At 43.2% G+C, this 15,981-nt stretch overlaps 1 protein-coding gene across 5 annotated transcripts in view; it reads right to left on the bottom strand.

The window, feature by feature from the left end:
• Nucleotides 1-15,981, bottom strand: part of LOC116314047 (ras-associated and pleckstrin homology domains-containing protein 1-like) — an 84,898-nt gene that overhangs the window by 23,845 nt on the left and 45,072 nt on the right. For 4 of the 5 annotated variants that reach the window (XM_039600077.1, XM_039600076.1, XM_039600079.1 and 1 more), the window contains 7 exons: nucleotides 13,511-13,645; nucleotides 13,312-13,420; nucleotides 12,713-12,852; nucleotides 11,369-11,611; nucleotides 10,024-10,179; nucleotides 8,936-9,106; nucleotides 4,011-4,085 (listed from right to left, as the gene is read on the bottom strand). In XM_039600077.1, coding sequence (XP_039456011.1) covers nucleotides 4,011-4,085; nucleotides 8,936-9,106; nucleotides 10,024-10,179; nucleotides 11,369-11,611; nucleotides 12,713-12,852; nucleotides 13,312-13,420; nucleotides 13,511-13,645 — 1,029 coding nt within the window. The remainder of the gene's footprint in view (nucleotides 1-4,010; nucleotides 4,086-8,935; nucleotides 9,107-10,023; nucleotides 10,180-11,368; nucleotides 11,612-12,712; nucleotides 12,853-13,311; nucleotides 13,421-13,510; nucleotides 13,646-15,981) is intronic. The other variant, XM_039600075.1, reaches the window with a different exon arrangement.

The raw sequence follows: 15,981 nt of genomic DNA, 5'->3' as shown, positions 1-15,981 counted from the left end.
CGTGCCTCTCCTCCTGCGTCTCTTAATTTTCATCATCGTCATCAGCGCGTTATTGGACAGCACAGGAAAATGAGACTGGATTAATGCACGGCTGCTGGATTATCCAAACTGAGTGCACGCAGCTACTTCAGCCTGGACAGACGCCGCTTTATCACGTCAAAACAAGGAAGAGGAAGGAGTGGAGGAGGAAGACGGTGGATTGGAGCAGCTTCAGGCACAAGACCTAGAATCAAACATCGAACGAGTACACAGGAACAGACTGATCGTTTACGCTCAGGCTGACTAATGCAACCATCAGCTGATTTGCACACTAATAGACTCGTGTATCAACGAGCTATCAGACTTACTGAGTCGATCCCAGAGTGAAAGATGCTGCGCTGTCCTGTCACATCCTCCCTGGCCAAGCGAGACAGAGAGAATGAGAGGAGGAGATGGAGGGAGCGACGCACCCGGCTGGGGGGAGGGGCATTGTTGCTGTGCCAGCTTGAACAGCACTGATCTCTTTATCTCAAGCTCTCATGCCCCCTCCTCACAGACTCTCCACACTCCTGCTGTCCTCTGCCCAACACAGTCATCTCCTCTTTCACTTTTCTCCTGCTGTTGGCTTCACCTCACCACTCTCCCTCTCAAATTCTCTTTGAGTGGGATCCAGTGTTAGGGGCTCTGACACGAAGCACCGAGTATGGAGGCGCTCTGCTGTCAGTCAGGTTGCATGAAATCAGGAGCCATGTGGTGAGTGAGTGAGGAGGAGGAGATTAGCAGCCACTTTCCTTCATTCTTCATCATTCCCCTTCCCCCACCCCCCAAAACACACCGAAGGGGACACACGCACCAAATTCTCCAAGCAGCACTGAAGCGAACAGCCTAAGCTCATAAATAGCTTCATAATCCCGTGCCCATATTTGACTGACCTTAATTATTCTACTTGGTCCACAGTTAACTGTCATGAAAACACATATATGGAAGCAGACAATCATTCAGAGGTACAGTACTGTGCAAAAGTTTTGAGCCACCCCTTATTTCTTTATATTTTGCCTAGAAAAAAATAAGTGCGATGAATGACCAAATGTGCACAGATGGAACTAATATGGCCTGACAGCCACCGTTCCACTGAGACCACGTATTCACTGCTAGTGGATCAGTTTTAGGGCTCCTGTCAAACCTTTGACTGGACTCGACTAAAGACAGTGAAACAAATGGTGGGTTTTTGTGATGGGCTGTTAGTAACAAAGTGTCTCTGGACATCATTTAAAACTGGTTCTTTGCTGGTTCATCCTTTCAGTTGGGGCCGTTTTGATGCTTGATTAACTCAGAGAGGCTCAAGTGGTTCTAACAGTCTGATGCGATGGCTTGACTGAAAGTCAAGACAAACAACAGCTAATGCCCAAAGAAAGCCCGGAGAGCTGCTGCCAAACACCACGTATTAAAGATGTAAGGGGTTGTTCAGGCACAGTACTGTACTGAGGCTGACATTTAATAAATGGTAATAAATCCTGATGAATGATGAAGTTTCCCAGAAGATGGCTATGGTTAGCTTAAAGTGCCAGTAGACTGTTAGTAAAATATGTTTCAGTGTTATTAAAAAAAGCTTCATTTTTGAATACTTGTTCATTTGTACTGAACACGCCCGACCTCTGTCATCACTGCATTTTCCATCTTGCAGTATAATCATCGTCTCTCCGTCTCACAGATATTCAGCTGGCCTACATCATGAAGCAACTAAAATGAGCTTGTGCTCAGGGAGAGATCTTCTGCCTTTGAAGTTTTCTAGGATGAGTCCCCTCTGAGCTGCAGCACTCTCAAACCAGAGCGCAGAGATGAAATGCACAACTGGGCCAGCAGTGTGTGTACGTGTGAACAAGAGTGTGGGTGGACTTATTGCTGAGGCAGTGTAACACTGACACAAAAACAGTATGCAGACCTGCTGCATCCACACACACACACACACACACTAATGACTGCAGATAATTGCGCCCGCAGTGTAATCACTGCTGCAGGAATTAGACTGGCCCAGAAGCTCATAATCTGCCTGGATGGTCGGGGCTGTTATGCGTCCTCTAATCTGGGACTACAAATGAAAAGAAAACACGGACTGTTTCCATTTTCCCAAAGACAGCTCGAGCATGTTGTGTGAATCAGAGTCAGAAATAGTGCAGGGAGGCAGCAACGAGACGGGTCTGACCCACAGCGGTGTGAGAAAACTGGTAAAACATTAGTCCGAGTATATTCAATGTATTCTTAGACACAAGAGCCAGGAACAGTACAAATACTATCCAATGAAATGCTGCATCGTTAGAAAGTTCTTCAAGTATAATTTGATCATTCAGGACTATGCACTCGATTTCGAGGACTAGGATGATATTCCTTTTTCCTCAAATCTGAGTTTTTGAGCTGCTATTACAAAGACGGCTAATGCCAAGATCTCCCAACAAGAGAGCACAGGGGCAGCTGGCCGCTTTGTGTGCACGTGTCTATGTTTGATGCTCCTAGGAAGGGAATCACCCCCTCTGTCCTCCAAAGGAGATTACCCCTGCAAATTTGGCACATTCCTGTAACATCCAATCAAAATGCCACAGTTGCTTTTTCTTCCAATGAAATCATGTCATTGCCGATCCACTCAGGATAAAGCCTTCTTACTTGCTTCCTATTTAAGCCCCTTCTTAATACACACAAATAAAAGCCTGCAGCTTAAGAACCACAGAATTTCCGACAGTTACGATTGCCACACTTCCGTCCACGGACGTCCACGTTCAGTGTTAATTCAACTTCCACTACAGTTAGTAAAATTATAAAGCGGCTAAATAAAAATAAACAGTAAAACACATAAGACATGAAAATGTTGGAAAAAATAATATAAGAAGAAAAACGAGTTTAAAAAAGAATAAAAAAAATATTGAAAATAAACTAGGAACGCCGGATCTCCACCAGCAGCCGCGATGCTGATCCGAGTAACTATTAGAGCGGGTAGCTAGTCCCATTATCAATACCAGCACCAGTCTCTGTTACTGTTTCTGGCTCCAAACGCTCGTTAGCACAGAGAACACAGCCTGGCCTTTGGTGTTAATAACACCAACCTCAACCCTACTGACAGCCTATGGACCGTGGTTTCTGCTAACAAAGCAGCTAACTTAAACTGTTCAGAAGAGCGGTCACACTCAGCCCGAGTTATGCCACAATATGAAATATTGAAATATTATTACACACATGACGTCTTTTTTACTGGAATGCAGCGTCCTGGTTTGAACTTGTAAAAGCGGACACAGAGGAGTTGGCTGTCACACCTGCTTACCTGTGCTTGGTCTCATTATCATAAGTAATCCTACATCCTCATAATCCCCAAGATTTTACAATTACAGGCAAATGGGGCAAAAAGAAAATCACACAGGTGGGGTGTGCTTCAGCGACACAATGACATGCCTCACTGGTTTTTATTTGATGTTTCTGAGCACTGGTACATCACCACTACCAATGAGAGGCAACACTAAAGTTATATCAGGTGAGGGTTTATATTCAACATGCACACAGAATAAATGTATGACATAGTAGCAGGTACATACAGAGTTTATGCCAACTTTTTCCTGTGCGGTCTTATCCTTCAAAGACTTGGTACACCAGTAAAACGTACATATATCACACGTAGTACACGTCCAGTCAAGCAGCGTTTGCCTTCACTCATACATGAAGCAAACCTTAATTCAAAACTGTCTCTGCATTTGGCTGCAGGTATGACTGAAGGCAAACCAGCTTTTGCATCACCGTAACACATACAAACCGAGCAAGTGCTGAGTGAGATGCACACACAGCAACATCAGAACGAGCACAAAGCTTTGCAAAACAAGGTTCAAACACAGAGTTAGAAAAGGAAGGCATAGAGCGAGGTGAACAGAGTTAACATGCACATTGCCAAAACATGCATGTTTATTTGACTTATGTAGAAGAAAATGGAGGAGAGGTTGGATGCTGACATATGAGGGCAGAGGGGCAGTGTGCAGGAGTATGTGGGGTGTCACCTTGGTCAGTAGGTGAGAAGGTTTTCCCGCTATGTTTCTCAAAATCAGCGAGGTTTCCCTGTCCAAATACGAGTGCTTGAAAAAGAAAGAGAGAGTGCCGGTGAATCGATCTGGTGTTGATTGGTTGAACGTGGTAGTTTAGCAGAAAGCTCAATGGTCAGGCAGAGATCAGAGACAGAAACCTGTGAAGGAGAACTGCACACACAGCAAACACATTAAAGCATTGATCAGCTCTTAATGGGATGGATATCCCAGTGACCCATGTGAGGTTGGGGTTAGGTTAACCCTGACCACAACCGGTTTATATGGAGTTTTCCCCTATTCGCCTACACCCAAAGTTCAAAAAGCAGCTGACTTCAAAGGTTACACCTTCAAATTTCTTCATCTTAAAGTGTTTTTGTGGCATGTAGCACAAATACAAAGTTATTGCTGATGCCAAGAGATTAAGACACATGTCATTTGACAGTCATATGCAAAAACTTTTCATAAAAATAATCCACACTGCCGACGGTACCTGTACTCACAATTTCAGTTCAGTACGGTTTACTTTTACGGCTCAACAGCAGTATGTAAGTCGCATTACTGGAGGCATTTCTGGTCAAGTTCAGGAGGGAAAACGTGAATGTCGTCTGAAGAGACCAGACTGAGCTCTGTCAGACACTAACAAAATCATTACATCATGTTGGACGGACCCTGGGTGAAGTTTGAGGGTTTTTAAAATAAACTACAACACAGTCACATGACCACAAAGCTCAGGATAGGGGAACTAGAAATGCAAAGATACCAGTTAATTTAGGACTTTGGGCTGATTTTTGTGGCACTCTGTAAAAGATCTGTGTCGTTGTTTCTGGATTTGAAAGCACGAGATTAAACCTGCATTCTCACAAATAGTCAGCAGGAGGCAACACAAGCAGAAGTCGCACAGATGTCCACTAACGGGCTCCAACACTAGCTAATACAAACCAATGCAACTCTTATTTTGTAAACTGTGTCTGTCTCAGAATGAATATGGAGCATGTAGCAGCGTATTCTTAAGAACTGCATGGAGACGCTGTGGTTTCACAGGACCACGATGGTGATGGCAAAGAGCACTTAGCATGAGGCTTTACACTGGCAATCGATGTCACAGTCGAGACATTCAAGTTTTATATGTCTCTGCAAATGTCAGCACATATTCTCTAAAAACCACAATAAATACAGGATATAGCATAATGAGACTGTTCCTTTGGTTGCAGTTTTCCATAAAGGAGAGGAAAATGGTGCCAAACATGCTGAATGGATTCAAGGAATGACAAACTGTAGTATTTAGTTTGCAGTTTGGGTAATAATGTGCAAAACTACATCAAGATTAAATCATCTAAACAGAGACGAGTACAGTGAGTCACAGCAGCTCTACGGTTCAGGGCTGTGCAGTAAAACACACAGTGTTTACTACTGATGTATTAAATGTACTACAGTATTACTCATATTTAAAGGCAAAGCTAAGAAAGAAACTGCAGACAAGTCTGTGGCATGGTGAGACTTCCTACACATAATCAGAGCCACTTCACCCAGACTGAGTGTGGCACTACAGTGACCTCTTTGACCAAAGACAAACCATGTGTCAGAGTAAATTATTATATGTTGCCATTGTTGTACTTAAATTTGTAAACCATGCCTTAAACCGCATGGTTAGATATGGTCTTCTGTTCCTCCCCTACACATCTATGATGCTGAAGGAGCTAATTAGCTGTAACTGTTTAACTGCAGGCACATTCCATGTGAGATTCTGGTTTCCTTATCTTGTGAAGGATGTCCACTCCCAGCCATTTAGGGGCTCGCTTATGCTTGGATATGGTGAACCATTAAAGTTAAGCCGTGTGGGGAGATGACCTTTGGATAATTAGGAAATGTGGTTAAACAGCTGTAAGCATATATTGTGTGCCAGGAAGTCATGTGTACACACACACACACACACACACACACACACACACACAGTGTTGTAACCTTTTGTGACCATATGGGTGTTACAATGGGTGGTGCTTGTATTCACTGAATAAAAGGCTGCAGTTTCTTTGAAGTTGGCTGGGAAACAGGTGAGGAGCGTTCAGCTCCAAGAGCTTGGTTCCGACCAGCCTCCCTTGCTAGCAAGTAAAAAACCGGTTAAGTTGTTGTCTTGCTTTCTTCATGGGTGATAAGTCTCTGAACTAGCGGGCCTGCTGAAGTGCAGACCCAACACCATGAGGCACTTTAAACAATGACACAGATTCTTTTATCTGATCTGTTATTTTGGGGGTAATGTTAAAATCTGATGCTTAACTCATCCTCTCTCTTCTCATCTTTAATAATCTGATGAGAGTGCACATTCGCTTCAATCTCTAGAAACTATTTTATAGAAAGCATTAGGTCTGTCATGATAGCCGCAGATTAAAAAATAATATTTAGGTCAGACACACATAACTGATCTGACCCGTCCACAGTGTGTGTGATGAAAAGAGCTGCTACCAAGAAACAACCAGATCACGCGTGTCCTGTCACATGTAGAGAGGTGAGGCTGGAAACTGGAAATCTGACTGAAATATTAATATTCTGAATGGACAGCTCTGGGGAATTATGACAGAGCTGACCTGTATTGTTGGGGCCCTTTAGAGCAACTCAGTGTATTTACAGGACAATAATGATTTACTGTCCTCCAGTTATAGACTCGATTATCTAATAATAATAACTGCTAACTCAGCTTTATCTAACCAGAGTACGTGGTGAACCCAAAGGTGTCAATGTCTGGTCATACACACCAGTTACAACATTGTTAACTGAGAAACTTCTTAGTACAACTCCATGCGTTACACTATATACTTACTAGCATAGCATGTAAATGCTATGCTAGTAAGTTTATTTTTTAATCTAATGTAACATGACGTCATGTGCTTAGTTAAAATGATGTTTTTAATTTTACCACATATAAATCTTCTGTACTGAAAGTTACACGTTAACATTTAAAGCTGCATCACTGCCTCAGAAGCTGCTGCTGTTTGCTGTTAGCATGATGAAACACAACATGTGACTGTTTTCATGAGCTCCAGGCTGAAGGATTTCATCCAAGTATTAAAAACATTCCTTATATTCATGCTGAAGTTAATGACTGATTCCTGCAGCTCCTGTGCTTCAATCACAGTGTCAGTGTTTTCTATTGAAGCGAGATGATGTGTCACTGCCCAAATACTGACTTAACTGTGGTTTCTACGATCAGACCCCCTTTCAAACATTCAACAATACCCATCAATATATTTCTGCTGTGTGGTGAAAGAGAAAAGAAGCAGCCGTGTCCTAAACTGAACAACAATCAGGTTCCCACCCATCATGTCAGCGCTAGCTGACAGCACTAACTCAGAGCTCATACCTGACTAAACCTTTGTGCGTCCACGGGAGAGCAGCCATAACTAGAAAGCTCAATTTACTGAGTCCAGATACGGGGTTATTTTTACTGCCCTTCATACACGGTCAGGGTGAGAGCCTCAGTGATTCAGACTGCACCAGTCCCACTTTCTAATGAACTCGTGGGAGAAATGCTCTGGGCAAACACGGTACAGCACTTCTCTTCCTCCTCCGTGTGTCCTCTTCCTCAGCCCTCTCAGTATTTGGATGTTTTGTGTTGCTAACATTTCTTACTCTCACATGCTGACTCACTCTTGCTTCTTTCTATTATTCTAATATTATTCATTCTTCATTCATTCCCTGTTTCCTTCTCTGCTCTCTCAGACAAACTGGAGCAGTAACCCAGTTTCCTCACAGTAACAGGGTTTGTGTTTGCAGTGGAGCTCATTGGTTTTTGTTAAACAAGGTTTGAGGTTCAGCTTCCTCAGCAAGGAAGAAAAAGAAGCTGGTATTTGTGGTGGTATGTGCACGTCACTGAAGGTTTTCTGTTGGAGCAGTGTGGATTATAAAAGAGGTGAGGACAGAGCCTGAAGCAGCACAAAGCACCGCAAACAGCCGACTAGGTTGTGTTGTTGGAGAGGAAACAGTGTGACGTTTCATCGTTGGTGCTGGTCCCAAACACTTTGTGTCTCATGGAAAAAAGACGGCTAAAGTTGGTCGTTGGGGGTTTCTGGTTAAAGGCTCATTTTAAACGAGAGCACGATCTCTGTCATTGTGTTGGCCATTTGTTAGTGCAGCACTGTTTGGTAGCGTTTTGACCATGAAGTGAGGGATGAATCAGACTGATAGATACACAACAGTCACTACACTGATCCATTTATCGTCAGTTTGACTTAAATGAGACCAGAGTTTACTGAACAGACACGAGGCTGCAGTAATAATAAGGAAGCCTTAAACTAGTAACCTCACCTGGAAATGTTTACCCAAGTCACACATGAAGTAAGGACAACTGTATTTATGCTGCCTCCTGCTGAACTCCAAGAATCCACGTTTAAGGCTATTGCTGTTATTGTCATAATGTCCATCTTTAACATACAGTCTATGGAAACAAAATGCTTCACATAAAGAAAGTCTTTTTGGAAATCCATGTTGTCCCTGTAGAAGGCAACACTAGAATGTAGGAGAATGTAGAAAGTATGCATCCATTAATAATATCATGCATATGATTCTTTGAGTGTATTTTTACCCTCAAGCCACTAAAACTGCAGGAGTAAACTAAATGAACAAAACTTACCTGTGTGCATTTCTGATGAAATGTTTGGATTTCCTGAGCGCCCCACACATGTTCTATAATTGTGTGTGTGTTGTATAAATGCAGTTTCTGTGTGATGTGCTTAATCGGCTCATTGTAACAAAGGCACACCCAGTCAGTGAATATCTGTACTTTTAACCTCTAACCAACTAAATGACCAACTTGTTTAGTACGTTTACTCGTCATCACATTATCTACAGTAAGGTATCTTATGTTCAGCTAAAGCAGCACAGGACCGTACAAACAGAGAGCCGTGTACCTCTGTGTTGGGATGACCTCGACTGGCTCCTTCTACTGGGGGCATTATTGGCTGGCCATCTGAGTCAGCGCGGAGAACGCTGTCCAGCGAGTCCATGGAAGAAGCCGAGTTAACGGAAACTCCAGATGCTGAGGTGACGGAGGAGCGTGACGAGTGGACAATCGAACGTGCCTAAAGTGGCAAACCAGAAGAAATAAGGAGGAGGAGAGAGGCTCTGTCATCTTCAGACCAGCTGGACACAAACGCTGGACAAGCCAGTAGAGAGATAATACGCTAATGAGCTTAAAATGTTGAGATGATGTGCTAAGAGACAGCAGTTTGCTGTTTAACTACTAACAAGCTGCTAGCTGCTCGTCTCAGAGTGACTGACGGTGAGATCTCGTAGTCTTCCTGTCTTTAAATACTAACCCTGAGCACAATCATCAGCACTTATGTTTACTTATGCTTTACAGTGTAAGGTAGACCCTAAAACAGTGAAACAACAGTCCAGCCTGGAAGTAACAACGGCACGCATTTCAAACATAGACTGTGGTCACTGCGAACTAATCAACGTCTCTAAAGATCAGTGTACAAGTAAATGGCTTGATGGGCTATTTAAATATTGAAAATCACAGTGTTTTCCCCCTAATTCAAAATACTGAAAAGAAGAACGAAGGCAGTCCTGGGAATGTGTCTGGTATAAAAAAGGTTCACATTTGGTAAAGTTTAGGTACCCATGAAACGTCTGTTCATCAAATGCTTTCAAACTACAGTCTCTGTGTAACAGAAGTTACACCAGTGTATCCAGCACCGCTGTGTAATTGTACTGAACACCGTACTCAGCTTTGTTTTTATTAAACATACAAATATCTTTTATTTTATATGACATGGCTCCACGTAATCACAGCCAGGACACAGAAACTGAGTAGACGGGATTCGAGTTCCTACAGCAATCGCTCTCACACCTGAAGAGACCGATAACCAGTTTACTGAGCTGACTCCATCCTCCTTCTTTCCCGCTCTTTTTTTCTCTTTTCTTTTGTTGCCTTTGTAACGCTGATGTTGTGATGAAGCCAGAGTGCAATCAAAAGCACGAGCTGCGCTCTTACCTCATGTTCGCTGACCGTGCCGACCGATCCTGTGCGTCGATGCTGCCTCTGAGAGGATCCGGGCCTTCGCATCGTGGCTGATGATGCGTAGGAAGAGGCTGAGCTAAGAGAGTGGGAGGAGGTCTGACGAGCAGCTTCGTCCATACTCAGCGAAGCCTGAAGGAAACACAAACAGAAGAAAACAGATAAAGGACGGACCGAGTACGTCTGCCTTAACAGCAGGAAGGGAGTGCTTTGGTGGTGCTTGTCATCACTGACAATGATACAGGTGGTGCTTGATAAATCACCCCTTAAAGTTTTACCCACTAATATTAGGGCTGTGTCACATCTTATTGTTAGAAAACTAGAGAAATATTCAGTTTTTACCTCAGGGTATCCAGGACTGTCTTATGTTCAGGCCTAACATCTGCACACATCAGTGCAAAAAACTAACTAGGAAGTATTTGGAGACCGACCCCTCCCCACTCGCCAATGCTTAGATACAGAAAAGCAGGAAAGGCCTTTATTTGCTGGTCAGTCACACGTCTGGCTTATCACGCTAAAGAGGAGTAACAACGCTAACATCCTTAACTGGTCCAAGGGCTGGTTCCAACCTGAAGCCCTGAGCTGTGTTAAAGGCCACCGGAATGAAGGGAGTGGCAAAGATGACATTAATGGCAGCACAGCGAACATGTACATGAAAGATGGATGTGGTCACTGTGATGCCACCTGTGGGTTTTGAAGCATCAACATGTCCACAGCCATGTTATCTTTTTGGAGCTCGAGGTGACCGAGGTGATAATGGAGACAACCAAGCTAGCAGCAAGCTGCATCAGCCTGCAGCTACAGCTGTCGATCAAATCAGCCATGGCACTTTGAAGAGTATCCAAATGGGCGAACTAAAACAAAGTTTACAGTTGTTAGGAAGCTGAAACAGTCCACAGAGACCAGCATTACATCTGTCGCAGGCTGCAAACGTCTTTATCTGTGCTGTGAAGTTGGAGACCTGGACTCGAGTGAGTCCAGAGTCATGCATGGAGCTTCCAGAGGATAAATTATAAAGTCATACTATAAAACAAAACATAAAACATGTGTCTACTTGACTTTGAATCTTCCTTTAACCCGGACGTCATTGGTATTAATGTGTTAAACTGTTGTACTGTGATGTCTGGAACTAGTGTGACACTCATTTCTGACGACTATCACAGGAACAAACAGAAGAAACAGACCACAGCTCAGAGAAACGGGGGTCAGCCTCCAGCTGTCCTCCCCTTACTCTCTCTGCATCAAGTTTGATTTTTCAAGTCTCAACATTTCTTTCTAATAAAACCAAACGTGTACTTTTTACTGTGTCTCACAGACACACCTTCTCCAGCTGGGCTGTGATGTCATCCAGACTGAAGTTAGAAGCCAGGGCTGGTCTCCCGTGCTGCCCAGCGGGAGCTCTGATGGTGCCGGCTGGTGACGCCCTGGTGCTGCTGCTGCTACTGCTCGCCCCGCTGCTGCCCCCCCCACCACTAACGCTGTTACTACCACTGCTGACAGCACTGCTGCTGCCCCCTGCTGGCTGCTGCCTGCTGCTGCGCCCAGCTGGGGGCTTCTGGCGAACCTGGAGAGACGAGAAAAGAAAGTGTTAGCGTAAGAGTAGAGCTGGGCGATATGACCCAAAATTCATATCTCGATATTTTTTAGCTGGATAGCGATATAAGATATATATCTCGATATTTTTTTAAAGCCATAAAGTAAGAACAAAAAGAGAGTTCTTAGTCATGAAAAAAAACTACTCAAAAATAAATTACGAGCATTTATTAAATAATAATGCTCCATAAATAAAATAAAACAATGTTGTTTTGTGCATAATAAAGAGCTCACAACTGTGCAGTCAAAATGTAAACTAAAAGACGCTGAGCATAATAACAAAGACAGATTTCACAGCTGCTCTGTTCCCAACTTCTACTGTGTGACTGACAGCCTGGAGTTTGAAATCCGCTTCGTAACCATGTCTCTGAACAGGAGCCATTTATGGTCCTTATACACACACTGTCTGGTAATATTACGTTGACGCACAGTACGTATCACTCCGCGAGGCTCCTCGGTAGCCGTAATGCTCCGACAATCCATCAAGCGGTGCAGCTCCGTAGCTTACCAAAGTCGAACTAAAACATTTTTTGACAGATTGCTGAGCGCTGTGTATCACATAAAATCGGTTCGGGGTCATCAAGCACAACCAGAATTCATACAAAAGGCGTGCTGTCAACTTTTGAGAAAATGAAAGGATTTCAGGCCGTGCATGGCGTTAGCGTGGCTAGCTCGTTAGTGTGGTTAGCTCGTTAACACGTTGACACCGTCCAGCCCCGCACGCACGGGCGATGCGCGCAGTAACTCATTAACGGAGATTTGCCGTGTCCATCTTGTCGCTGCCTGCAGGTGAAGCGATGGGGAGGAGGGGAGTTGTGTTCAGTGAGGGAGAGGCGAGGTTGAGTAACGTTGCGTAAAGACAAAAGTGGACGAAAGAGAGGCAAACTTGCGGCTCCGCAACTATAATTATAACGTAACATAGACTATATCGATATAAAGGATATTGTCACATCTTATATCTCGTATAAAAATATATCGATATTTTTTAAAAACTCGATATATCGCCCAGCTCGTCGTAAGAGGCACAGTCGGTAAATGTACAGCCAGCGACAAGAGGGATGATTGTGCGTACCTTGGTATCGGTTATGCCCAGACGGGCCATGCTACCAGAGCTGTTTGGTTTGGCGTTGATGGTGCTTAGTTCCTGTTCGATGGAGCAGAGGTCGGCCATAAGAGCATCAAGATCCACATTCTCCCTCTGATTCAAGGCCTCTGCAGAGACAGAAGGATGTGAGGCAGGAAGAAAGAGGAAGAAGCAGGCATGGCTGAATAAGAACAGTAGAAACATCAGCGATCTGTACGGAGGAGGTCGTTCATTATGGATTAGAATGAAAAAACGCTTTATGGTAACTGAAAATGTACTGACAGAGTATATCTTTAACCAAACATCAGGGCAAATAAATATGACATGAGAGAGAAAAGCACTTTTTTATTACGCTTTTAAAATTGAACATGCTCCAGATGAGCAAGCTGCTGAAGCTTTTTACAGACTTACGCACACTTGCTAATAATGTGTGTACGTCTGATTAGCAGGACTTCGTTGTTATTTAATTCCTATTGGAAACAGTAAGCGTGGGCTGCATCGTCCTGTGGGGAAAAAAGGAAATCCGAGAGGAAAACAAGAAGACTACAACTGAGAAGAAAAAGAAGAATAAAAATAAAATGTCTGACCGTTGATGTTATACATGGAGAATCTGTAGGAGAAGTTGGCTATGTTGGTCTCCTGTCTGAGCGGAGGCTTCTCCTGAGGCGGCCGTTCTGAGCGACCGTCATCCAGGCTCTGGATTGGCAGGCGAAGCAGAAAGGAGAGTGTTTACATGCAGCTGCATTTCTAACACAGATAACCATGGACCATCCATGCTCTGTGTACCTGCGTCAGTTTGTCCAGCTCTCCCAGCCAGGCACCAAACATCTTATCCAGGTCCTGGTCCTCCTTGTCACTGTCCTCCTCTTCCTCCTCCTCCTCCTCTCTGATCTCCACCTCCTCATCTGACAACTGATCCATCTGAGGATAAGAAGAGTCACGCTTACTAATGCTGCACCTTCAGGAGAACCTGTGATCCCTGCTCCATCTGGTGGTCAATAGTGTGTACTACACTCTTCTTAAACCCTGTCTGAAGCTTGTTGTGTGAAAGCTGCAAATGCAGTGCAAGTGGTTAACGTATAGTAAATAGACGGACAGCAGGGATCTGGCCTTCAAAGAGAGTCCAGCTGGATTCAGTAAAGCAGACAGGATGGAAACTGACGTCCCTGAGACGTTCATCGTTTCCTTTGGGATTTTCCAACAATTCAAATGCACATTAGAAGCTGCTCAGAAGATATTTGTAGTCTGATAATCTCTCAGATTTGATTTATTAAGATGTCTCAGGAAACATTAGTCCCTGCCTCAGCACACCTTTAATAATCCCAAATGATGGCCCTAAATTATTGTGGTTAGTGACCCCCTTACAGATAACCAGTAAATAGACTACAGTTTAAATGATAAGGCTATAAGACAAGTCATCACAATGAGTGTGATCCAGTAAGTACTGCAATCAGCTGTTACACTGTTTGGTCCTTTGACCTTCAGTCTCCACTGTGCCCATCTTGATATTTTTGACATTGTGGTCAAAAACAGTGTTTTCTATAAATCACGTAGAAAGAACTATTTCATTTCTCGACCCCTTTGAGTCTTATTCCCAGGAAGAGTTGGAGCAGTTTGTTTCCACAGAACTAAAACAGTCATCGTAAGCAGGATTTCTAACAAAAGAGTCCGAGAAGCCAGAAATGAAAATCCAGGGGAAAGGTTAAGAGAGATTAACTGTCTGTGTACCCAGACAGAGAGCGAGTCAACACACTTCTGGAGGCAGCGTTGCTTTGATTAACGTCTCTCTCTGAGTTATTTAAATATACTGAGAAACAGATCAGAGACACAGACACGCAGCAGCTGTTAAATACTTTGGTGTGCTGACAACCAGCAGCAAAAGAATTGTATTGTAATGAAACCGATGCTCAAACGGTTTATCAACATGAAACCATGAACTGCAACCAAACATGGATTTAGTCAACAGGCTAATTCCAACTATGAGCTAATTTCTTCGGTAAATAAAAATCCTGCTGACAACACAGTTTAGCTGAATGAATCGCTTAACTTTGAAGAGTATTTTTAGAAATAATTTCAAATATACTTTTATTCCCCAGAGTTACACAAGTATCATATGAGCATTTATGTCAGAAGCTAAGCCATAGTCAGAAGATAGCTAGCATAGTAATAATATTAGAAAGGTATCATGACACATTAAAATGATCTTACCGTGTTTTATTTGCACTGACACTCATGACACCCATATTAACACAGCATATATAGAATATGGGAAAACCCTCAGACAATGAATACAACTAACCTAGCAATGCATCTCATGGTAGACACGCTAATGTCAAAGACTGTCTGGCTACATAATGTGATATCAACCCAATTCAGGAAAAACTGGAAAGTTGTGTAAAATGAAAAGAAACATAGAAAGAAATGATTTGCAGCTCTCAAAAACCCATATTTATTTCACAAAACAACAAAGGAAATGTTTTACTGGCATGTTTAATTATTTCATTGAAAATATTAACTGATTTTGAAGTCAGTTAAAAAAAAGTTTGGAATGAAGCATAAGGACGGAAAGTAAGTGGTGCTAAAATCAGCTGGAGAAACATTTTGTATGTGATTGTAACTGGTCACAGGTCAGCAGCACGACTGGGTTTCATCGACTACATAATATGCTCAGTGTGGCGAATCTGAAGAAATCTTTGTGTGGAAGAGACGAGGCCTAAACTCCATATTGGATGTCGATGATCGTTGGTCCTTCTGGCAGCACTGCATTAAAAACATGATTCAATCACAGAATCATTGCATGGGCTCAGACTTCCAGACATCAGTGAACACAGGTCATCGTGCCATCCACAAATGCAGGTCAAATGTCTGTCATACAAAGAAGAACGTGATCCAGAAATCCTTTTATCAGGGCCAATGCTCGTTTAGAGTGGACCATGAAAAGCAGAAAACTGTTCTGAGGTCAGACAAATCAAAATTTAAAATTCTTTTCAGAAAAAAAAACATGAATGCCGTGTCCTCCGGACTAAAGAGGAGAGGGACCGTCGGGATTGTCATCAGCCTCAGGTCTGATGGTACGGGGGATGCATCAGTGCCTATGGAGTTGGCAGCTGGTGCATCTGCAAAGGCACCATCAGTAGATTTTAGAGCAATACATGCTCAGACAATATTTTATTCAGGGAAGCTCATGAATATTTCAGCAAGATAAAGCTAAATTTCAAACTGCATCTACAAGCTGCTTTGCAACCCACTGCCACCCT

The sequence above is a fragment of the Oreochromis aureus genome, linkage group 16 (assembly GCF_013358895.1).
Source record: "Oreochromis aureus strain Israel breed Guangdong linkage group 16, ZZ_aureus, whole genome shotgun sequence".
NCBI lineage: Eukaryota > Metazoa > Chordata > Actinopteri > Cichliformes > Cichlidae > Oreochromis > Oreochromis aureus.
The sequence above is the reverse complement of the archived record's forward strand: the minus strand, read 5'-3'. Positions and strand labels throughout refer to the sequence as shown.